The sequence below is a fragment of the Eublepharis macularius genome, chromosome 1, assembly GCF_028583425.1.
Source record: "Eublepharis macularius isolate TG4126 chromosome 1, MPM_Emac_v1.0, whole genome shotgun sequence".
Classification (NCBI taxonomy): Eukaryota; Metazoa; Chordata; class Lepidosauria; order Squamata; family Eublepharidae; genus Eublepharis; species Eublepharis macularius.
In genome coordinates, this window is record NC_072790.1 from 32,311,387 (window position 1) to 32,337,439 (window position 26,053).

The 26,053-nt window shown below is 41.3% G+C and overlaps 1 protein-coding gene across 3 annotated transcripts in view; it reads right to left on the minus strand.

The window, feature by feature from the left end:
- AGAP1 (ArfGAP with GTPase domain, ankyrin repeat and PH domain 1) overlaps nt 1–26,053 on the minus strand; it is a 411,275-nt gene that overhangs the window by 150,190 nt on the left and 235,032 nt on the right. For all 3 annotated transcript variants that reach the window (XM_054974599.1, XM_054974592.1, XM_054974609.1), the window contains one exon: nt 18,360–18,521. In XM_054974599.1, coding sequence (XP_054830574.1) covers nt 18,360–18,521 — 162 coding nt within the window. The remainder of the gene's footprint in view (nt 1–18,359; nt 18,522–26,053) is intronic.

Here is a 26,053-nt window from a genome sequence, read left to right on the forward strand (position 1 = left end):
TTCTGGAGATTTGGAATATGGATTTGATCTGCCTAAAATAAACCAAGCATCTCAAAAAATTAATCAAGCCATTCAAGAACTCAAGGAACAGTGGAAGAAGACTACAGATGTTGGAAAGGCAACTGAACTTTTAGATTCACTACAAGCAGTTCCTGAACTCACGAAAAATAATTTAGGTTTTCATGAGGACTATGTGAAGATCCATGGTGATTTCAATCCAGGAGGTTTTACCTACTGAGATTTTAAGGATTAAAGGTGCAAAGTGGATAATGAGGGCGTATATTTTCAAAATGCAATTATAGTTAACTCTTCTATAAAAATTGTCATCAATTTATTTTACATATAAAAAGTCAAATAATTCAACCCACAATGTATAATTGGTGCCACAAAATTTAATTTTAGAAGATTCAATATTTATAATGAATAGTAAAATCAGGGTAAGACGTAAACATAACAATCATATTTGCAATTTATGATTTAATTTTTTTTCTTTTTTAAAATATATATAGATCTCTCCTAGATTGAGTAAAAGTTCAATTTAAATAAATGAAACTCTTCCATCAGATAAAGCTTTAATTAAAAAAGATCTTTTGTAATTTATCTGGATTCAGTTTATTTTTCATGGAGGGGAAAAATTACTATCTAGCAGCTTACTGACATATTTCTTTAAATTAATTGTTAAGTTTTTCTCCCTTCTATCTTTTTATATAATTAGTATTTTTCTTCTGAAGTTCACTATTTTTTTGTTGTTGAATTACTATATTTCTATTATTGTCTTACTACTTCTATTTGTTAATGGTTAACATATCAAGTAAATAATAGGTTAATTTTCTTATTTAAGCTTAGACTAACCTCAGTCTATCAATTATTATATAGTACCTTTTCTTTTATCTATCAAATTAAAAAGAACTAACACTGTTGATATAGGGGGGAAATTTTCTTTAGTAGGTTCAAAACAATTTGAATTTTGTATTTTCCTAAAGTAAACGTTAAGTTTCTTATTCCCTTTTTTTAAAAAAAGACTCCTTCATATTATTAGGTTTTTATTAATTCTTCCAATTTAGGGTTTCAACGGATTAACAGATTATATATAAAAAAGGCAAATCTACGAATATGAGATTACACCAATATAGATCTATTTAAATTGAATAATGGGATTAATATCATAGAATTTAAAGTGGACTATTACTTTTGTAAGATTCTAATAATATCTAGAAAGTACAATTGTTACTTGTTTTTATATACTTTTTTATATATATTAACTATATCTTGTATTCATTTCACTTCAGATATATTAATTAACCTATTTAAGCACAATCCTTCAAATGTATTTAATATTTTTATGTATAAGGGTCTATGCACTATCAACTGTTTTTCTTATTTCTTTAAATAAAACTTTTTTAAAAAATCAAAAAAGGAAAAAAAGAGAGAGAGAGAGACTCTCAAACCAGTACCCACCCACTCTCACCAAAACACACTCCCAGTTCTCTGGTGTCTGTGTAAGCGTACTTCAGCTTATGCTGGCACTTAGACTTTGAATTCTTAGATAGAATTCTTCCTCAGGACAGTAATACTACAGTTAAGGCAAAGGAGACTTCTTCTTTCACTCTAAAGGTGAACCTGCCTGACTTTCCTTGTCAAGACTTCCAGATTCCAAATCCTGTCAGAAAAACAACTGACTATCTTTAGACTGGTTCTAACTGACCAATCAGAGAAGAGGGAGAAGCTTGTCAGTCAAACTCCCCATTCTAGAGAATAGTTAACCCTTCCTCTCCCAACTCTGATTTTGCTGCACTTCAGAAATCTGCTGTTAAGTACAGTCTGTCACAGATACGTACATACAGCAATGACTCAGTATATCCAGGTATATTCACTGTGGGTTGCTCACAAGTCCAATGTAGATGAGATATTTCTTAATATTCAAATTAAATCTCTTCTTAATAAATCTTGTCAGAAGGTCAGTTCATTAATTCATTTCCAGTGATCCTTATACATGGGAATTTTATCTATTTACTAACATTTTTGTACCCTTCCTTTCTCCAAAGACTCAAGGCAGCTAAACCATTGAGCCAGTTTCCACACATGGCTGATCAGCTGCCCCAGAAGATTCAAAAGAGGGGCAGTGAGGCCTAAACCTGCTTCCTGTTGTAACTAAAATGAGAGAAATGTTACTTCTCTGCTACCGTTGCACCTGCTAGTTCACTACCACTCAAATTGTTTAAGGTATCTCAGCACCTGCAGACTCTTAAATCTGAGCCATTACTGTCTCAGGAACAAACTATTAGCTGCAATATTTTTGCAAAGCTTTTTTGTGGATAAAATATTGTGAATATGCACTGATTTGGATGCTGGTTGCAAGACAGATCAGTCAGAAGAAATGTGTCATACATTGTCTGGTGTTTTTTTTGTTTTTGAAAAATTTTTATTGGGTTAGGATCAGTTTTATTTCACATTACAGTCGATTCTCCCCATTCCTAGTTTCTAACCCCCTCCCTTTCCCCCCCCTTTTTGTTGACTTCCAACAGTTTTCCAACCCTTTGTCCCTTTTCCCTTACTCCTTTTAATCTCCTCTATCTAACAAATGTATATTCTCCCTTTATTCTAAGCAATACTTCTTTAACTTTTTTTTTAATACTCTGTACCCTAACTATGCGTCCCTTTTTCCTTATTAGATAAACAATTTATCCCATTTTTCATCATTCCCATTTCACTTTTCCATAGATCATAAACCATATGAACCATACATTCATGTAGATCAGCCATTTTGACTTATACTCTGTATATATTACTCATTCTATCTTCTTCTTTCTATTTTAATTATATTAATTATATTTTAGTTATATTTGGTTTCATTAATATTTCTGTTTCCCTTTGTAAATCTATATATCTGTCATCATATGATATCAATCAATTTGACTCATATATATCTTCAGTTAACATATTCAGTTTGGTACATTATACATTATACAAATCTTACCAGAAAGAAAATGTTATTAGTTAATCAGTCCTTATAATTAACCCTTATAGTTAGATATTTTCTATCAATATTCTATTTATTGTTCTGTATATGTCAATCTAGTAACCTAGCTGCTTAGAAATTCATGTTTACCTATTCTCCCCCCCCGGTAAAGTCACCCCCCCCCTGCATTTTATTATATTTCAATAGTTCTCAAACTGCCACAGTTCACCTCCCACCTCCCATTTCTTCACCAGATATTGTTTCAGCTTCTCCCAGTCTGTGTTAAACTGTCCTGGGTCAAGGTTTCTCAGTTTTTTTGTCATTTTGTCCATTTCTGCCATATACAGCAATTTGTAAATCCAGTCTTCAATAGTTGGCACTTCTTGTACTTTCCATTTTTGCGCATACAAAAGTCTAGCTGCTGCTGTCATATAAAATAACAACGTCCTGTGATGGGCTGGAATTCCCTCCATTCCCAAGTTTAGTAGCAGGAGTTCTGGGCTCTTATTAATTTGAAATGGTAAAATCTCGCTTATTGCTCTTATTATTTCCCCCCAGTACTGCCTGGCTACCTCACACGTCCACCACATATGATAGAGGGAACCCTCATATTTTTTGCATTTCCAGCACTTATTAGAAGTGTTCAAATTCCCTAGCGCAATCTTCTTTGGTGTCATGTACCAACGGTAAATCATTTTGTAAATGTTCTCTTTGATACTAGTACACGTCGTAATCTTCATTGTAGTCTTCCACAAGTATTCCCATGCCTCCATTGTTATTTCTTTGTTGAAATTTATGGCCCACTTCACCATTTGTACTTTAACTGTTTCATCCTCAGTATACCATTTCAACAGTACTTGGTATACCTTAGATATTCCCTTCTTGTCCTCTTTTAAAAGCATCTGCTCTAGTTCCGAATTCTCTGTTCGTATACCTCCCTTTACAGAGTCCGAATTGTATAGATCTCTGATCTGTCTATACTGAAACCAGTCATAGTTAGGTGATAGCTCCTCCTGAGTCTTTATTTTCAATTTAGATGATTCTATTCGGGTTATCTCCTTGTAAGTTAAACATTGTTGCTCAGTATCGACAGCTCTCGGATCTATCACCTCATATGGAACTACCCACAAAGGGATTCCTTCTTGTAAATAGACTCTGTATTTCTTCCAAATTGCATATAAACTTCTCCGTATATAATGATGCAGGAACATCGAGTTCGCCTTTACTTTGTCATGCCATAGGTATGCGTGCCATCCAAAAAATTTTTTATATCCCTCTAGGGCCAGTAATTTCTTATTTTTCAACATCATCCAGTCTTTCAGCCACACTAGGCAGATTGCATCATGATAAAGTCTTAGATTGGGCAGTTGCATTCCGCCTCTTTCTTTTGCATCTTGTAGGACTTTCATTTTCACTCGAGGCTTCTTGCCTGCCCAAACAAAGTCTGATATTTTCCTCTGCCATTTTTCAAACTGCTTGGAGTCCCTGATGATTGGTATTGTCTGTAGCAAAAACATTACTCTTGGTAACACATTCATCTTAACTGCTGCAATCCTTCCCAACCATGACAAATTCAGTCTATTCCATTTGATCAGATCTCGCTCTATCTGAGTCCATAATTTTTCGTAGTTATTTTTAAATAAATCTATGTTCTTTGCAGTCAGTTCAATTCCCAAGTATTTCACCTTACTTGTTACTTCACAATCCGTTATTTCCATTAGCAATTGTTGTTTTTGCTTAGTCATGTTTTTGCATAATATCTTTGACTTCTTTTTGTTAATAAAGAAACCTGCCAAATCTCCAAACTCCTTGATCTTGTCTATCACTTTTGGCATGTTCTCCATTGGGTCCTCTACAATTAACATTATATCGTCCGCAAATGCTCTGACCTTATAAGAATAGTCCTTTATTTTTATTCCACGAATTTCTTCATCTTGTCGTATTTGTATCATCAGGATCTCCAATACCAAAATAAACAACAGCGGAGACAACGGGCAACCTTGTCTTGTTCCTTTACTTATAGTCAATTTCTTAGTAACCTCATCATTCACCACAATTGCTGCATTCTGGTCTCTGTAGATTTCCTTAATTGCTCTAATGAATCTTTCTCCCATTTGTAGCTTTTCCATGGTGGCAAACATAAAGTCCCAGTTTAAATTGTCAAACGCTTTTTCAGCATCAACAAAGAAGAAACCAACCTCTTTATCACAACGCTTATCATAATATTCAATAGCATTGATCACTGTCCTTAAATTGTCTCTAATTTGTCTGTCTGGCAAAAAGCCTGCTTGTTCCTCCTCAATAACTTCCGAAAGCCACCCCTTCAGTCTCTCCGCCAGTATCTTCGCAAAAATTTTGTAGTCATTGTTAAGTAACGATATAGGTCTGTAGTTTTTCACATTAGTCAAGTCTTGACCCTCTTTGGGGATCAATGATATATTCGCTTCATTCCAGGTATCTGGAATCCGTTGATCCTTTAAGACTCCATTGATCACCTCTTTTAGGAATGGTGCCAGTTCGTTGGCCATTGCCTTATAAAATTTAGCTGTAAGTCCGTCTGGCCCTGGCGCCTTTCCCAGATTTGCAGATTGTATTGCCTTGCTTAATTCCTCATCCGTTACTTCATTGTTCAGTCTATTTCTCCAAGCTTCCGAAATTACTGGGAGTTTCACTTTCTCCAAATATGTCGCTATTGATTCTTTGTTCACCTCTTTCTTGTTATACAACTTAGCGTAAAATTTGTAAAAGGCTCTACTAATGGTAGTCTGTTCCAGATACGTTTTATTATCTTCACAAATTTTATTTATTATTTTCCTTTCCCTTCTCTTTTTCAATTGCCATGCCAAATACTTCCCAGGTTTATTTGCACCTTCAAACATTTTCTGATTCAGTCTTTTAAGGTTCCACTCCAATTCTTTGTTATTCATTGCTGTCAGCTGTTCTTGAAGTATTTTAATGTCCTGATATAGTTTCTTTTTCCCTGGTCTCTTTTTTAACTGTATTTCTTTGGCTTTTATTTTCTCCTCGATCTCTTGTCTCTTCTCTTCTTTCTTTTTCCTGGCTCTACCATTTAAATCCATTAATGTACCCCTTATTACCGCCTTGTAAGTATCCCAAACTTTATTAGTTGGTACTTCTTTATTCACGTTGTATTGTATGAAGAACTTTGTCTCTCTTCTCAGCATCTCCATATTCTCTCCTTCCTGTAACAAATCCTCATTTATTCTCCATGCTTTCTTTTTTCTCCTTCTCCCTAATTTCCACATGATTGGATTGTGATCTGAGCCTACCATCGGCATTATTTCTACCTCCTTAGTCCATAACGCTAAGTCTTTTGAGGCCCAGATCATATCAATTCTCGATAGTGTAGAATGCCTTGCAGAGTAAAAAGTAAATTGTCTGCTTTTAGGATTTTCTCTTCTCCATACATCTTCTAAAGTCTCCTGTTGTATCAGCTCAAAAAAGAGCTTTGGTAATAGTCCTCTTTTCTTTTGTGCCGTTGATGTCTTTTTATCTAATTCCAAGTTTGTCACTCCATTGAAGTCTCCAGCAAGAATTATCTGGTCGTATGAAAGGTCATCTAATTGCTTCCTCAAATCCTCAAAGAAGCTTTCTTTTGCCCCGTTAGGTGCATAAAGTCCAACTACCAATACTCTCTTTAAATTCCACGTACATTCCACTGCTATAAATCTAGCTTCCACATCTTTCATTACAAATTTTGGCTGTAGCTCCTCTTTTATATACAACACCACTCCTCTTTTTTTCTTATTAGAGGCCGCTGCAAATTCATTGCCCAATTTTTCCAATTTTAGATATTTTACATCCTGCTTTCGAATATGGGTCTCTTGTAAACACACAATATCACATTTTTGTTTTAATAGCCAGTGGAAAATACTTTTTCTCTTGTTCGGTGAATTTAGTCCATTTACATTCCAGGATAGAACTTTACACTCCATATTCATGGTCTTATTGCTGGTAAGTCCTTTTCATAGTCCCTTAAAAAACTCTCCATCTCCCGCTCAGATCTGATCTGCTTTTTGGCCCCTCCAAATTCGAAGGACACACCTTCTGGTAATTCCCATCTGTACCTGATTTTCATGTCCTTCAAAATCTGAATTAGCACTTTATATTTTTTCCGATCTAGTAGCACTGATCTGGGTAGTTCCTTCATTATAATAATCGTCTTGCCATCAGTCTCCAATGGATCTTGAAACTGTTTAGTCACAATCTTCTCTTTCATATTTCGAGTCGTAAACTGCACAATCACGTCTCTTGGTAATTTCCTCTGGGTTGCAATTCTCAAGTTTACACGATATACCACATCTAGGATAGCCACAACCTCCTCCTCCTCCTCCTTCCCCAGGTATTCAGCTAACACCTCAGTCATCTGTTCTTGCGCTGTCTTTCCTTCCACTTCCGGCAAGCCGCGAAACCTCAGCTGCTTCTCCATGTGTTTGCTTTCCGCAACCGCCATTCTTCCCCTCATCAGTCTCATCTCTGTTTGTTGCGTGTCTGCTAAGTTCTCCATCGCGCCTTCTACTGCTTTAACTCTCTGCTGCGTTCCTTGTAATTCATTTTGTATTGTTTCCATACCTTTCTTCACTTCTGACAGCTCCGATTTTACTGTCTGTTTAACCTCTTTAATCAGCTCCAATTTCGTGTCCTTAAGTTCTTTAATCACTTCTAAAAGTTTTTTATCCAGGTTTTCTATTGCCGATTGCCACTCTTTTTTCGACATTGTGGGGCTTGCTTTAGCTCGCTCCCACGAGTCCGCTCTCTTCCTTAACTCCGTGGCGTAAGATTTAATGTCTTTTTTAATTCAAATATCCCGGTCTTCTTGCAAAAACTAATTTTTAAAGAGTCCAAAATGTCGGGCGTCTTTTCTCTATGGTTCCTCTATGCTTTTTGTAATCCAAGATGGCATACTTCCTCTTCCGCTGAAGCCGCGACCCTTCCCCTTTCAAAGATGGCGATTCCCTTCTTCCTGCCCTCCGGCAAGGGCCGCTTCTCTCCAGCAACTCTATTGTTATTACGTACTTCCTGTCTCCCGACTTCCCACAGTAGGTCTCGCGATGGTATCTTTTTCTCACAGCTCCATAACCGCAAGTATTCAAAACAATAGTCCAATTTCTTTAATAACTTCTTTAAACTTAGTCTCTTTTCTCATACAACTCTTGCCGAGTCTTCCCCTCCTTGTTATTAGCCTGTTGCAGTTTGAAAATCTACTTTTACTCTTCTTTACTTCTAACAATCTGTCCCGTATCAGAAGATAGTGATCTTTACCTTCTCATTCACTTTTCTTGGGTTGTAATCGCTGTTTCAATTTAATTTCTCCTCTCCACTTCTTCCCCCGATCGAAGCTTGGGTATGTAGGTCTTATGCCAAGCAAGTTGGCTCCAGAACTGCCGCAGAGATCGTAGCCGACCTGTCGCAGGGTGGGACCTCAAGGATCGGGAGGAGACCCGTTGCGCAGAGCCCCCCCTCGTCCGAGATCAAACACACCCTAGGGTCTTAAGCGTTCTTTGCCTGCTCTCCGCCTGAGAGCAGTCGGCCGTGGGCTATATTTCCCCCGCCGGCCGCTTAAAAACGGCAGTCCGGTCAGCTCCGCAAATGGAGCTGCTTCAGACCTCCATGAACCCCAAACCGGAAGTCCATTGTCTGGTGTTTTTATTGACAATTTTGACCTAATTACCATGATGGATGTTGACAAGATCCTGAGATCTGTGAAGGTCACTATTTGTGCCCTGGACACTTGTCCATCCTGGCTGCTAAAATCATGTAAGGTCCACATCAATGAGACTTTAGTGCCCATCATAACTCAGTTGTTGCTGTAAGTCAAGTAGTGTCACCTCTTGAAGATAGTGGGGGGATATCAGGCAGACGGGAGGGCTTTGGGACAGTCCATGTATTCTCCCCGTTTTCATTATCTGTCAACACAAACGCACTCAGTTGTTAACTCAGGGCACCTTCCCTCAGCTACTCAAAGAGGCAGTTATCCATCTACCACTTAAAAATATTCCTACAGAAAAACGATGAGGCCAATTATCAACCAATCTGTAATCTACCCTTTCTGGGCAAATTGATTAAGAGAACAGTGGTGGACCAACTCCAGGTCTTTTTGGATAATTCATGTGCTCTGTACCCTTTTCAGTCTGGTTCCAGGCCAGGTTATGGAACAGAGACAGCCCTGGTATAACACCCAGTTCTACATCTCACCCTTCCCAACCAGCATCATCATTTTGTTTGGATGCAGCTATAGACTGCTCAGCTACTTGATCATGGCTTGAAGATAATTGTTCAAGATAGCTTCTGGAGTCTTTGATAAAAAATATATGGTGCTGGGTATTATCTGCATACTGATGATAGCCAGCCTTAAAGCTATAAATGATCTCACTCAGTGGCTTGACATAAATAGGGAAGAAACAAATAGGTGAGAAATTAGATCCTTGAGGGGCTCTATATGTCACAATCCATACAACTGACTCCACTTAACCAACAGAAATTCTGTATATTCTATAGACAATAATAAAACCAGCAGAAAGCTCTCCATACCTACCATAAACTCCAATCCACGACAACAAGATGTCATGATCAACTCTGTCAAAAACTACAGATTTGCAAACAGGTTCCATGGCATTCTCTGAATTAACACCACAGTGCTCTAGCTAGCTGTCTGTCCTCCCCATGTCTCCTAACTCCTGAGTAAACCCTCTAGTAAACCCTCTCCTTGAGGGAAGATGAGTAAACCCTCTCCTTGAGGGAAGGTGAGGCTGCTGGAGAATGAGCCAGTCTATGGCACCCTGTAGGCTAGATTTTTACAGTGTAATCTTGTTCCCCACTTAGTTGTTTTTAATTCCTTGCCACGCATGTTAAGTGCCTCTGAAGCTCTTCAGAGCCTCCAATCAAGGTCTTTCACATTCCTGACTACCTGACAGTTTTAACTGGAGGTGCTGGGGATTGAATCTGGGACCTTCTGCATGCCAAGCAGATTCGTTACCTGTGAGCCATGGACTCTCTCTTCATTGTTTCAGCTGCTCAGTGGAGAGCAGTTTTAGCTCCTCTCCAATATGCATTTATTTCTCATCCAGTGACAAACCAGGGTTTCTGACAAACCCCCTCCACATGTGCAACATCTCTTTCCCTGGCATCACTACAGATGATAAATAGTATAGTTGCCAGTATAGTCCTCCTCCTTTGACACTGTCCAATAAACTAGACCACTTGGAAATAAATCTTTAACAGAATAACTATGATCCATTCCCTTACACTAATGCATTCCATCCTGGGCATCTGCCACAAACAGTGCAGCATGCCCATATCTGGCTTCGAGGGCAACACTTGCTGCAGAATGTATAATTTTCCAATCATGGCAGGCAACTAAGAACTTTTGTGCACTCAGTTGGATAGAAGACTTACAGTGCAATCCTAAGCAGAGTTACTCTAGTCTAAGCCAACTGAAATCAATGGGCTTCGACTGGAGTAACTCCTCTTAGGATTGCACTGTAAGCCATATTTACTGCCCACCCACAACCAAAATGCTCTCGAAGGCAAAGCCACAGGCCCGGAACCTCTACTCATTCTGTTCTACCTTTCCTCACCTTTAAAACAGTGTTATTTACCCAGTACTCATGGTTTTCCCCATGTTTACAAGGGAATGTAAGGTCAAGTGGAGAGAAGGAAGGAACATAATTAGAGGAATTACTGCCATCTCTCAAGCAATTGTTACGGTAATTACATGCTTTCCTGTTTTGTATCTTTGAGCCATTGCTGGAGGGAATGTAAATCAAATGAAAACTTACAACTGCAACAAATTAAGAAGAGAAGTGCAAACATTCTGTATCCAGCTATGGACTGGTCACCTCACTCAGCAATCTCAGGAATCTCAGGCTTTATGGTCGCTGCCTCCCCTTGGCTGCAGGCCACTCTGATCCGGTGCGGGGGACACATGACACTGCTGTGAGCTTTGAGGGAGAGATGGCATTGGTGTGAACAACAACCCCCTCTTAAATCCTTGCACCTCAAATACACAGCATCAGATGTAACAGTGCAGAAGCAGCAACCAAGTGGCCTGTCATGCAAAATACACCTGCTGCTATATTATCTTATTGTTTAGCAGAACACAAGAGCAATCTGCATGGGACACGCAATCATGAGGGAAAAGAACTCGAAAAAATTAGATTTTCCCACCTGGGGGATAGGCACAGAGAAGGAGAAATAACGAGAGTTCTTGGAAGGATTACAGTGCTAAATACCCACGTGAAGTACGCACAAATGGTCCCACTGAGGCAAAAGAGCAACAATGGTAATAAATGGATCTCCAGAAGCCATGACCCTACAATCACACAGGAGTGTAAAGTCAGAGATAAGCATCACAGCCAATAATTCAAACTGAAGTGTATGCCTCCATCTCAGACACAACATGATCTCTCAGCCAATAGTTACTGCCGAGGTAATTGTTCCGAATCTATCAATAACGCAAAGGGTCCTCATTGCTAACTACAGAAACCAAGTTCATTCACAGCTGTTTGTAAGCCACCATTAGGGTGATAAACAGTTTAAACTACATCAGGCTCTGACGTGCAGATCAATTGTGCCCCATAAAGAATCCACACAAGAGATTCTTTGGCAAGGATTTACTACTTCCAGTTTTTATTCTCTTGCAGCAAAAATTACTTCTGTCAAACACTCAGAAGAGATAAGTAAAAAGGAGAAAAAAAAGGGTATTTTTCATGCGGTACTGGAGCAGTTTAAGTAAGAAATTCAAAGCTCAACATGCAATTGCATTAATCTGTGTTGAACAGCATCTGGCATTTAACTAAAAAGTGATCCAGTTGTATGATTTTTCTTACTCTCAAGCACACAGCAATTTGAAACAGTCAACGGAACTGTCTATATTCTCTAAGGACAGTCACAGACTTCATGTTACTGTGCCAAATTATATTAGACATTTAATTTTAAACCTCAGGTACTTAAATGTAAAACCTTGCAACTGTAATAGTCATAAAGCAGTGGGGCATTCCATTGCATAGAATAGATTTTTCTATCTTCCCCCCTTTAATTTAACCAGCACCTCCTGTTTTGTAGTGCTGCCCTCTACAAAGTAATTTATCTAATTAGGAAATGTTCCCAGTTGTGTAAAAGACAGAGGCGGCAGGGAACCAAAAGGTCTCGATATGACGACTTTGAAAACTTCACCAGAGCCGTACAAAGTGTTTAATTTAATGTGATAAAGGTCCAGAGGAAAAAATGAATCCCAATATGTTATTTTGCCTACAATAAAAGTATGCGACGATAAGCAGGCTTATTCTCCAGCATGTCGGCATTTGAATCCGAAGAGATGCATGTCTCCTGCATCCCTGCTGCTTTCACGGGATTATCTTTTTATTACTCTCAAATTCAAACCCATTTATTGGGTGGGGACAGAGGATGAAATTAAAAAGACCTTTTAATGTGTCCCTGCCAATAAGATAGACGGAGCTGTAAGAACAGCGCAACACAACATGGATAACAGGGACCCGAGGCGGTGCAGCAGTTAGAACATCACGGATGGTGGTGCGCCTTCGGATATATCCAAACTAAAATTAAATCAGAAATTAGATGTTTTGGGTCGACTCAGAGATATCCAGAATGATCCAAAACAGTCCCAAAATTAGAAATGAAAATTTATTTCCCCGAATTTTGGAAGTGTTTCGGGGAGGCCCAGGAGTAGGGAGGGAGAGAGAGGGAGGTGACCTGACAAACAGCTGTTACTCAACATCTCTGTCCCTTTAAATGTTAAAGGGACTAGAAGCACCACCTAACAACTGATGCTGACTAACAGCTGATAGTCAGATAGAGGGGAGGCCAGGTCTGTTGTAAATAATGGGCCATTATTTCCTATGGGAGGTAGAGCCCAGGTCTACCCACAGGAACGAATATCCAGGAACGAATATTTCCAATGACAGGTAGACCTGGCCTCTGTCCACAGCCTATCAGCTGTTAGTTGGCATCGGCAGCTAGCTGGGGCTTTTAGTTCCTTTAAATTAAACAGATGGGAGACCCTGGTGAACAGCAGTTTGGTGGGGCCAGCTTCCATTCTGTCCCGCCCTCCCTGCTCCTGCTACCTCTGGCCAGGGTATGGGATGGGGAGAATTGGAAAAATTGTCTCAATTTTTTGGGACTCCCAAAATACAAGGGGAAAAAATGGTGGTCTGGAAACTTAGGGATAATGAAAAACATGCCTCACCAAAATCTGCATCTGAAATTATCATGAATATTTTTGAAGTGCACATCCCTAGTCAGGGACCTGGGTTCAAATGCTCACACAGCCATGAAACTCCCTGGATGACCTTACGGCAGTTCACTCTTTTTCAGCCTAATCCGCTACAGAAGTTTGTAGTGAGGAGAGGAGCACTCTGAATGCCCCCTAGGCTTCTTAGAAGAAAAATGGGATAAAAAAAGTGCACCAAACGCTACTAAGTGACATACACCTGGTTCAGGTTTCATGCCAAATCAGGATTTAGTTAAACTAACTGGTTAGAGTGATTGTGCAAATACAGGCTACTCCACTAACTAAAGCGAGTTAGGGTACATCAAATCAGGATCTTGGACCATGTTTTGAAGCTGGTTTATAAACCATAGTTAGCTATGGTTTGACATACACACTCAGATGCCTTGGCTTAATGCTGGCTTACTCCCAGAAGCCACCACTCACTGTGCTGCATACGAGGAGACCAGCCAGCTCTCTATGGGGTAAGAGTGCATGCAATGAAACCAGCATTTGCCGAGGCAAGTCAGGATCTGAATGACTTCCTGCAAGCTAAATCCTAGTTTCACAAATGTAATCGTAAGTTAAAAGAAACCCTGGTTTCAAGAGGAGTCTGAACCAAGGGTTTCTCCATCCCATCTTGTAAAGCAACCGTAAAAACTTAGCCCTGTTGCAGGACTATGCAGCAGAAGAACAAGATTTGAGTCCAGTAGCACCTTAAAGACCTCACAAACAAGTAGGGACAGGTTTCAAACAAAATATTGCCAAACAAGGACCAAAACGGTCTTCAGAAACTTGATGGATAATGATAATAATGCAATTTTAATTAAAGTGGCAATGCAATAAGTGCAAAAAGTTCAAGGTAAGTCTTCCAATGTATATACTCCAAACATACTAGGGACTATCCGTCTACACGCAAGTAGCCCCAATGCATGGAATATAGTCCATACAACACATGTATAATAGCATGCATATAAATACAAAGTTCATCTTTTAAAGTGCACAATTCCAACGAGTTGTTTCTTCTTTCTTGCAGGCAAACCTGCCAATGAAGGGCGAAGAGGGTCCGACGGGAGCCAGAAGGTCGATAAAGAAGCTCCCAGGCTGTTGGCAATGGGTGCGCTAGCAATTAAAACAGCCCGTTTTGTGGTGTATTGCTTTATCAAGCCATTCCTCTATGCATCATCTTCACAAAACAGCATTTTAACCAGGACTTAGGAAGAAACTTAGCAATGCTGGTTAAAATGCTGTTTTGGGGCTACTTGCGTGTAGACGGATAGTCCCTAGTATGTTTGGAGTATATACATTGGAAGACTTACCTTGAACTTTTTGCACTTATTGCGTTGGCATTTTTCATTAAAATTGCATTATTGTTATTATCCATCAGGTTTCTGCAGACCGTTTGGTCCTTGTTTGGCACCTTAAAGACCAGCAAGATTGCCAAGGTAGAAGCTTTCAAGACTCAAAGCTCCTTTTGTCAGATACCTGCATTCCAGTATCTGACGAAGGGAGCTTTGACTCTTGAAAACTTATACCCTGGAAATCTTGTTGGTCTTTAAGGTGCTACCAGACTCAAATTTTGCCCAAGAAATTAGAATTTTATAAGGAACAATAGACCTCTTTCTCAGCAGGGATGAGTGCATCCTACCAGCTTCATTCTGTTTGTCCTGCTTGTAATTTCTACTCCTTCTACTCCTGTTGATACACGCCAATGATCTTAGCTGATTCCAAAGAATGTTGCAGAATGGAACTCAAGGAATCAACAAAGAACGGCCCCTCATTGCCACAAAGACAAACATCTTCATCTCCCCAGTCCAGTGTCTGTGAATAGTTGAAAATACTGGAGAATTTTTTGTTGTTAATTGTCATGGATGAACACTTCCAGGATCCCATAGTTAGGGATCACTGGTACCCAGGCTGAATTAAGCTTCTCTACCATGATATATTTGTATTATAACATTTTATAAAATATATTATAAAATTATAATTTGTATTATAAAATATTTGTATTATAAAATTAGAAAGCTCATATTAAAAAAATAAAGGATCGTTTGAGATAAAGGATTGTTCAATCTGGAGACTAAGTCATTACAGAATGAGCAGAGCTTCTCCCAAATCAATGGAACATCTCATTCCCTCGCCCATCTTGAGGATATCAGAGCTATTAGAAAATGGAGCTGAGTGCTGCAAAAGAGAGTCCAGATGGGTTTTGGAGTACTAGAGGCATAGCACAGGCAGGAAACCTATGAACAGCCCCAGGACTCTTCAGTCATTTGGGATGTGTTCTCCTCAGCTGTCCCAGTATGGACTAGGAGGACACATGGGCAGGCAAGTGGGAAGATGATGGTATGATCCTTCTTCCTGAGGAGCTGGGGAGAGGGGACTGAATCCAAAGGTTCTCCTGCTGACCTGGCAGGTGGAGGATTACACCTCTACATTTGGCTTCTGCCACAATGGTGGGGACAGAATGTGAGAACCAGACAAGGAAAAATCAGAATCTGAGTTGGAGGCATCCTGTTTCCTTCTGTATTTTTCTGACTCTGCTCCATCTCTGCTCCTTAAGTAAGGAAGCACCCTAGTACCAAACATCACCACAATCCTTCAAGAAATTTGGGTGTCTTTTGATGCATTGGGCCCAGAATGGTGAGAGGAAGTTATGAAGGCAGCTGGGCAGTTTTGCTGTCCTGCAGAATAGAAGCATGTTCCTAACATGGCTGGAGTACTGGTAGTGACTAACCTTTCCCCCATCCAGAATTACTGATTGGGGCAAGGGGCAACAGGGGAGCATTTAGCCTTTGTGCTCTGTTTGAAATCTTTCTGGGGGCATCAGGTTGGCCATCTGGTAAACATGCTGCTTGATGGGTCTTACACAGCTGGACTCTTCTTAAAATACTGTTCTGGCATTCCCTCCATAATAATCTATTGCATTTTTATCCAATCACAGAATCATAGGGTTGGAAGATACCTCCAAGGTCATCTAGTCCAACTCCCTGCACAGTACAGGAAATTCACAACTACCTCCCCTTCCCTCCCCGCCCCCACACACACTCAGTGACCCTTGCTCCATTCCTAGAAGATGGCAAAACACTGTCAAGATCCCTAGCCATACTGGCCTGGGGAAAATTGCTACCTGACCCCAAGGAGGCAATTGGCATTACCCTGGGCATGTAAGAAGGGCCATGAGAACCAAGCAGTGATGTAACCCTTCCTGCCCTCCCTCTCATGATCTGCCTCGGTTCACAGAATAAGAATCCTATCCTTTCTTCAAAGAACAGAGAGAGAACTGAGGGAGGCAAATATCCTCCGACAATTCTGAGGAACAAATTGAGCCAAGAAATATACGCAGCTGCTCTACTCCCTTCCCATTTCCCTTCTCCACTCCCTAAGGGTGAGCCTATGAACTCCCTTATACACTGTTACTGTGAGGGTCATAGAGTCTAATACCACCTACTCAGACTAAAAGCAGCTCTTCAGATCTCCAAGGGCAGGATTCTTTCCCAGCCCTTGCACCCAGGGTTTGATTCTGCTATCTGCAAAGCATGTCTTCTGCCACTGAGTTTTTTCTTGATTCAGACTGATACTGATACTAGCTTTTGCTTAATTGAATATTTGGCTTCCAAAAGTTGTAGATAGTCAGGGCTCATTTCAAAGGGGAACGCGCAGAAACGTAGTTCCGGTAGTTCCCCAAAGAGGTCACATGACAGGTGGCCCCACCCACCTGACTCTCGGCCATTTTGGGCCTGTTTCGGCCTGGATTGGGGCCAAAATGGCCCAGATTGGCTTCTGATGGGTGGTGGATCACTCTCCTACTCAGCAGCAGCCTGATCCTGACCATTTTGGGCCCCCTTTTGGCCATTTTCAGCCCCCTTTTGCCATTTTGGGCCCAATTTCGGCCCTGAATGGCCAGGATTGGGTCCAACACAGCCAGAATAGGTGATGCCAGGGGGTGTGGCATATGCAAATCAGTTATGCTAATGACACATTTCTGGTGATGGCAAGAGGTGTGGCATATGCTAATGAGCTATGCTAATGAGTTCCTCCAGCTCTTTTTATATGAAATGATCCCTGTAGATATTCTCCTTTCCGGGAACTATTCTTCTATCACTTCACCAACGGTATCAGGGCACATGGTGTGATGATTCTGTAGGACACGTCTTCAAGCTGTAGTGCGCGTGACTCTTCTGTCCTCCTGTTTAATTCATTTGCAACTTTGACAGTGCTTGCTACTTAGGCACCTTCCCCACATGCATACAATGGTTATTTATTTAGTTTATTTTTAATTTATATGAAATGTTATATTTGGAAACTGCTTTCAGGTTGTTAGCAAAATCAATATAGCATTATATTAAACAAACAACCGTTGTTACCTCTTCAGAATCATCAAACTCTGCATGGGTAGCACATGGATTGCCCCCACCTCCCCAAGGCAGGGAGATGCAGGGCACACAACAGGATCTTCCTGCATAATTTGGGCACACCACCTCCTCATCGGGCCACATGGACCTCCACGTGTCCTACCCCTCTGTCCATTTTTGAGCTCTGCACATGCCCACCCACAACAGTAAGTGATATTTTGTTTTTAATATAAGTTTTTGAAAAATTAATACATCCCTAAGATTTCTAGAAATGGTGGGCTGCAGATGTAGACAAAGGCTGCCCCCATGATTTCATCACATGGCAGAAGGACTTTAGCTGGAAGACGCAGAAAGGCATGTGAGTTTATGGGTAAAAAAGAAATGCATTTTTGCTTGGTTGGTAGGGATGAAAAGAGACAGATTATTGGTTGGAGCATAATAAGGGCTGTCAAGTATCTACATCCTAAATTCTTGCCCAAACTTGGGAGCTTGATTAGCTTGATTTTCCCCACCCCCCGAAATGATCTTCATATGCGTAAGCCTCCCTCTCTGAATCTCACATTTTATTTCTACACTGCCTTTTCTCAAACACATAAAAAGCCTACTGTGCATTAAGCAAAATCCCCAAAGAAGCAACAATTGCATCTTTCCTCGGGGTGCAAATATAAGAAATTTTCCAAACACGTTTTTGAAAATGCAGCGTTTCGCCATGATTCTCATTTCTCTCTGATACCTGGCCTTATTAACATTACATTTGTTAACTAAAAATATGGGGGGGAAATCTACCACGGCCTCTTACCACTACTGATGCCTGAGTTTGCAATGACGGTCACTTCACTCCACTGGTCAGCGCTGGAAACTGAGTAGGACCTCTGATGCATCCCATCAGGACGACTGTTGAAGGACACAAGACTGATGCCACTTGTCATCTGTGACACAGAGGTGCTAGTAGTCACGTTTCCTGAAAAGAAAAGATGGAACGTTACTGAAAGTAGGAAATAAATTCACAGTTAGATCTCTTCGCAGAGAGTGCAAAGAATTAATCTCCCAATACATAATGACAATAATCTGCGCTTCCATTATTAAGTCTCAACAGGAGACAGAGGATTGGATCTAACTAAATTGGCAATTTCCACTGATTCCCTCCTTCCCTCTTCATACCCCCTTCGTATCCTCCCTGTGGGTTCCCCACCCACAGGGGCAGCGTTTTGTGGAGATCAGTTGGCTGCAGTGAGAGAGAAGAGGCAGGAAAGTGCTGTTCTCCCAATGGAAAATGTAGTCTGGATCAAACCCATTAGGATGAATATCCCTGACAGAGAATCAGCCGTTGCTCTTCCCACTTAAAAAAAAATTATTAAAATGTTTTCATATCACCTTTCTTCACACAGAGCAAACCCATATAAGTACCGTGGTAAGATTCATTACGTAACTCTGAGTAGTTCCTTTCCTGTAAGACTGTATGTACACATGTGCCATCAAGTCACAACCAACTTATGGCGACCCAGGCAAACGGCTTTCTAGGCAAGTGAGAAGCAGAAGTGGTTTGCCATTGCCTTCCTCTGCAGTTTTCCTTGGTGGTCCCCCCAACCAAGTACTGACCTTGCTTAGCTTTTGAGATCTGGGGAGATTGGGCTATACCATGCTGCCTTCTCTCTCTTCCAGTGAGAAAGTTCTCCACATATTGTTAACCTCTTGCCAGTGTTCTATGGATAATTTCAGGTTCGGGTTCGTGACTGATGTTGATGGAGTGTTTGGGGTTGTGAAGGCCACTTCTTGCAAACTGGATCCCTGCATATCCTGGCTACTGAAATCGTGTAGGGAAAGAAACTCCCCTGGAGAAGATTATGTCCCTCTTACAAATATTGTTTCCTTCACAGCTGAAAGAAACTGTGATTAGATCTCTTCTTAAGAAGCTATCTTTGGATATGAGGGATGTGCTCCTGGGCAAAATGATGGAGCACGTCGGGGCAAAGACTCTCTGGATGGAGCATCTCCCCTGGACCCATTTCAAACTGGCTTTAGGTCATGCTTTGGGACTGAAACATCTTTAGTGGCTTTGGTTGAAGATCTCTGGCTACAATTCGGTTGATAATGGCCGTTTTCACATGGCCACGTGCCTGGAAGATCGCGCAAAACTTACGGCATGAAAGCGTCCCTAGCACAATCCTGTTTAATGCCCCTTTTTCTAACGTCACTGGGCCATTAAAGGAGATCGTGCCGGGAGATCGTGCTAGGAATACGCTTCATACTGTGAGTTTGCGCGATCTCCTGAGGCACGTGTGAAAACGGCCAATCTCTTGCTACAGTCTAGCTAAGGGCAGTTTGTCAATACTGATACTGTTAGATCTGATACAGTCAACCATGATATTCTGGTGGATCTACTGCAATCAGTGTTCAAGATAAAATAAAAAGACAGCCCTCAATTGGTTCTTTCCTTGCTAACAGGAAACAGACTTTCTGTGGAAGAGACAGAATCAGCTACTTGGGACCTGATGTGTGGCATGCCACGAGAGTCCATTTTATCCCCAATGTTCTTTAATCAACATGTTAAACCTTTGGCCAAGATCATCCAGAGCTTCAGAATGGGTTGTCACCAATATGCGGATGACACCCAGCTTTATATATCACTATTCAAGCCTCTGGAAGCAGCTGTGAAGGTCCTGGGCCAGAATCCTGAGGCTGTGGTCAAGTGATTGAGGGTAAATAGACTGAAACTTATTTCAGACAAAGATGGAGGTGATGCTGGTTGGGAAGGCAGAGTATTGGGCTGGTGTTGATCTACCAGACCTTGATGGTGTTAAGCTTTCTTTGGTAGATCAAGTTAAGAGTTGTTGATGGATAACAGCTTGCTGCTTTTGCTAAGAGCACTTTCTCATAAGATGATCTCTTACCTAGTCATGCTGGTCTACACTATCCTAACATCCAGACTGGACTACTGCAACACAGTGTATAATGGGGGTGCCTTTGAAGAAGTCTCAGAAGTGTCCACTGGTTAAACAAGCAGCAGATCTGGTTGTGTTTTCATCTTGTGGATGAAATGTGTTTGCAACTTGTCATTACTTTATTAGCTGTTTAGAGTCTAAGGAGATAAGCCAGGGTATGCATTTTTCAAACCTACTAATATTGCCTTTGCTAAAGCCAGTCTCCAAACAACACAGGATTTGATCCAATTGTTCTGCAAACTTAGCAAGTTTGCAAAGGGGATTTTTGCTACCTTTCTTCTTCCTTGTAGAGTATTTGCCCCCTGAAAAACCTCATCTGAGAATGAAGGGGCCCTTCAGAACATAAAGGGTCTACAGTGGGAAGAGGTATCAGAGGAATTTTGCTCCATTTGTCAAGCTTGCTAAGCCCTAAAGAGTGCGGGACTGGGGGCGGGAATCCTACTGATCCTTCTGCAGCCCACCACAGTGAAAACTGGACGACGGGTGGATCAATTAATAGTAGCCATTATAAGTTGCAAAGGGATCACAAGAAAACAGGTGACAGGACTTACTCATCTGTATCAATTTTCTCTTCTATGTAGGAAGATCAATTAATCTCACACACCAAAATCATCTGTTGACCCTGAACTAGAAAAAATCTTGGGCTAGAACATGCAATTAGATAACATTTACACTTTATTTTCAGCTTTACATTATGTGTGTGACTGATACATCCACCTGGGTGAAAAGACCAGCATTATTATTATAACCATACCAAAGTTACTTATTAATGGCATCTGCTGTTTGTCTCCTACATCCATCACAAAGCAACTTCTTTTGGAAGCGAGCTCCCCTACGATCAGGATTTTTCAAAAAACCTATTTATGCAACACTTTTAAAAAAAACATCTCTCTGCCACCGAAATTCTACTTGGAGCATAACAGACTGGTCAGCCAGAGCATGAATTGGCCACTTAATGGGATTCCGCATCTCACAAGAGAGATCTCATTGTGAAGTGGTTCTCGTCATGTCAAAACCTTACATGCGAAGGCCAGCAGCACTTCAGCATCTGTCTCACTTTCTCCCTTCATTAGAATTAACATAAAATACACGGTCAACTACCTGGCGTATTTGGGGTTCCGAAAGAGCGCCTTTACAAATGTATCATGCACGCATCATCTGCTTGCTTTAGTTGATTAGCGGGGGGCAGTTAAATTACTATGCTAATCCGCGTGTTCTCAGCGCTGAGGCCTTGATATGGATATGCATATGGGCTAGCTGAGAAGCCTTGATTAGTTCAAGCTTCAATGTGTCAAAAGCCCAAGATTCCTTCCAAAGAATAATTTCTGCTCTGCTCACATCCCTAAAGTGTAGATGATTTGAAAAAAAAAAAGTACTTACCTCTACCATATGCTATTTTTCTTTAACAATTTGCATTTCAAAGTGACTATTGCATTTAGATATGAATGACTATCAGTATGCTACCAGAAATGGCCTCAAATGAGCAAGGATGATGCTGGTTTTCTATTGAAGAAAAATGTTTTTTCATCTTCTAAAGTAACAACACAAAGGGGGGGGGGAACCTCTAGAGACAGGGAACTTTATTACATTTAATACAGTTGTGTGATATTCTCAAATACCTTATGATGGAAACATTTCCATTTTGAAACAATTACCAAAAAAAATGACAATTCTTCCCTTTGATGATAAAACAATATGGCTATATATTTGGAGTAGAATTAAAACATTACTAATTAACTAAGAATAAAGAACAAAGGAACGGATTATGTAAAACTGGGGACTACTCTTTCCATTTTTGATGCAACTCTCAGGGGCAAATGACAGAATGTGTCGCGGCAGCGGCGGACCAGCCCTAACAACCTCTTCTGCCTTGCAAGTCCATTTCAGGAGGAACGGAAGAAGGAATCCTTTGGAGTAGTGGGGCAGTCCTGTAAGTATCTGTACGAGTGTCCATTCTCTTTCATCAGAGCTCTGCTCAGGGCTTTTTTTCAGCTGGAACGCGGGGGAATGGAGTTCCAGAACCTCTTGAAAATGGTCACATGGCTGGTGGCCCCACCCCCTGATCTCCAGACAGAGGGGAGTTTAGATTGCCCTCCACACCGCTGGCACGGAGGGCAATCTAAACTCCCCTCTGTCTGGAGATCAGGGGGTGGGGCCACCAGCCATGTGACAATTTTCTCCGAGGGCGATTTAAACTTTAAAAAACTCGCCCCTTGTTCCAGCTGACCCAAAGTGATGTCATTGTGCGGTCCTGGGAGCATGCACACACTTTGCGCACACGCATGTGGTGCCAGGGGCACCACCTTCCGCCAAGAGTTGCCCCCTCTGCTGGCAACCCACTGAGCTCCACCACCTTTTTTCCCAGGAAAAAAGCCCTGGCTCTGCTCATGAATGTAGCCACGTATGGCTGAATTCCCTTAAGGAAAGGTGCACAGGACTGCTATGTTGTACATTCTGGCCCAGTGTAAAAACCTTGAGCACGAGCCATTCAGAGCTGCACATCTCTAAGTCCCATTCCATTCAATATGAAAGTGAAGGGTATGCTTCAGTCTCTCTTGTTGAAATGAATGGGTTTTATGAATTCTGAAGTTTGGGATGAGACATACTCCTGTTATCTATCTTGGAAGACACATCAAGGCAGCTAAATGGTCTATAATTTGGGGTGCATGTATGTCACTTTTCAATCTGTTGTTTTACTGTCGGCCTCCTGGAAATCCTGCCATTTGATAAGCTTTACAGACCCTTCTTTGTTACTGGGGGCCAAACAGGGGCATCATCTAGATTGGGGAATCTCAAAATTGTCTACTCCAGGGACTAAAAGATATTTCCTACAAAAACACAGCAAAATGTGTTCCCCATTTCTAAGATGGCCATTGGGTCTCCATGGAGGACCTTTTTTCCTGCAGATCATGGGCTGCCACACCTTCAAATTTAGAAAGAACCCAAATGACTCCAGCTTGATTTGCAACTTAGCGCTCTTTCTATTAATTTCAAACATTTATATTCTGCTTTTCTCCTGATCACCAGGGCTCAAAGAGGCTTACAGTCAATTTAAAAACAAACTCTCATGAACAGAAATATAAAGAAAAGGAAGCCAAACAACATCCATTCATGGACCATCAAAAACAACACTGGAAATGCTCCACTTTACAAAGCCTGAAGTCTACGCGGGTCAGAGCCTTACTCGCATCCTTGGAAAACCAACTACATAGCACAGGAGCAGCCAAGAAAGCTGAAGCCCAAACATTTTTCACTGATCTAAGTTGAGAAATGACTAATAATTCCTGGTCTGAGACTTGAAGATGCCTTGTGGGCACATATGGGTGGAGACAGTCCTACAGACAGGAGATCTCAGGCCATGAAGGATTTTAGGTGATGGGACCCATTCATCTGTATCGATTTTCTCTTTTTTGTACCTCAAATTGAACATAGAAGCAAACTGGGAGCCAATGTAACAATCTTATACTCAGCATGGTGTTTCAGAATGTACCCGTGTCAACACTGTACCTGGCCACTCTATCTCAAAAAGGCTATTCTCCCTCTCCCATAATACTACAACTCAGGGGTCTCCCAGTGAAGTTGATGGGCAATTGGTACAGGACAGACAAAAATAAATACTTCTTTACTCAAGGAGTAATTAAATTGTGGAATTCACTGCCAGTGGAGGCAGTGAGGGCCACAAATACAGATGGCTTTAAAAGGGGATTATACAGATTCATGCAGGGTAAATCCATCAATGGTTACTAGCCCTGGCTGGTAACAGGGCTAGTAACTATTCACAGGTAGTAAACCTCTGAGACCCACTGCTAGGAGGCTACATCAGGGGAAAGGTTTGGCCTCCTCTGCCCTATCTGTTGGCCCTCTAGGGTGACTGGTCGGCCACTGTGTGAAACAGGGTGCTGGACTGGATGGACCACTGGTCTGATCCAGCAGGCTCGTTCTTACGAGTGTCCAGGGATTGGTGCTGGAGGGCTCTTCTTATGTTGTTATGTAACCGTTGTGTTCTGCACCAATTGTAGCTTCCACACTATCTTCAAAAGCAGAGCTATGCACAGTGGGTTATGGTAGTTCAGGCTTGAGATTAGAGCAGCAGGGATTACTGTGGCCACATTGGTTGAGTATAAAAAAGGGGACAGTTTACGTGCCATATGAAGTTGGAAAAGGGCACTTTTTGCTTCACCAGCAAAAGATTTGGATCTGACCGCACTCCCAAGCTCTTAAGTGATACAGCCACATCATTCAAGGTGGGTAGCACAACTCCCTCCGTAATTTCATTCAAGGTGGGTAGCACAACTCCCTCCGTAATTTCAGTTTTCCCAACCAGCATCTTCTCCATCTTACCAAGATTCAGCTTCACCATATTCTTCCTTAGTCAACCACAGCTTCCAGACACTGTCTTAAAGAAGTTTTTTCTTTATAGAATCTGCCCACTCCTCAACAGCTTGCCAACTTCCTACCACATTCTTCTGCTGACTTGCATTCTCTAATGAATCATTCACTGTACAAGCAGCGAGCCAGTTTAAATCAGATTTGCTTTAGTGAAGGATTCCAGCTCAGGAAATATGTAAGATGTCACCTTGGATGCCACCAATTCCTCTGTATGGAGCATCTTCATTTGGGTCATTAATACTTCCGCACTTTGTTCTGCGGATGGATATTCCATTCGGTACACTTACAGCCTTATTTTACAATCTGCCATCTTTTCAGAACCACACTTGTTTTTTAATGCTTGATTTATCCCTAACGAGCTACATCTTCGATTCCAAAATATCCTTTGTGTAAGACATTATCATGATACAGTTGTTCACGTTCTCCTGTTCAATGGATATGCAGATGAACTGGCCTCCCTGTCTCAGACCACTCACACTAAAACTTCAATTTAAAAATTTCAATCAGCTTCAGCGATTTTAAAAAGTTTTATTAAACCTTTTTTATCCCCCATTGGGATCAGATTATGATCTGACAAGCAAGAGATCCATGACCCTCACGTCGGGAGAAGAATCCCATCTTTTTTAAATCCCATTCAGCTCCTTCACTGAGCTGCCCATTCTCCAGCCCACCTGAAGAGCTGCCACTGGCTGCCTGGCACACATGGCAAGACGGCTCCAGCTCCACCTTCCCCCCAGCTGCCATAGCACCGCCTCCTCCTCCTGCCTGACTCATGCTGCCGTGGCTTTGGCTCTCTTCTCCCTCACCCGCCTGCCTGGTACATGCGGCAGTTGTGGCTCTTACTTCCTCTCACACTCCCCTCCACCTGTCTCAGACAATGGCAACTCCCACCCCTGCTCTTTGCCCACCCCACAGTGACCCTGAAGGGGACACTTATTTATGTTGTCAGTGTAAGTGCAGACAACTCTTCAGGGGGGATTTCAACCCCCCCTTCCATTTTTTGTTGGTTTCCCCGCAAATCTGGGGGTCTCCCAGGTCTACAGAAGAATACCCACTATCTGAACTTGGCCCCATTCTCTGGGTTTTTCTATCCACATGAGAGTCAGATTCAGAATTAGAGATTTGATTTTTACTGTGTTTTGTCCACAGACTTTCTTGTTGC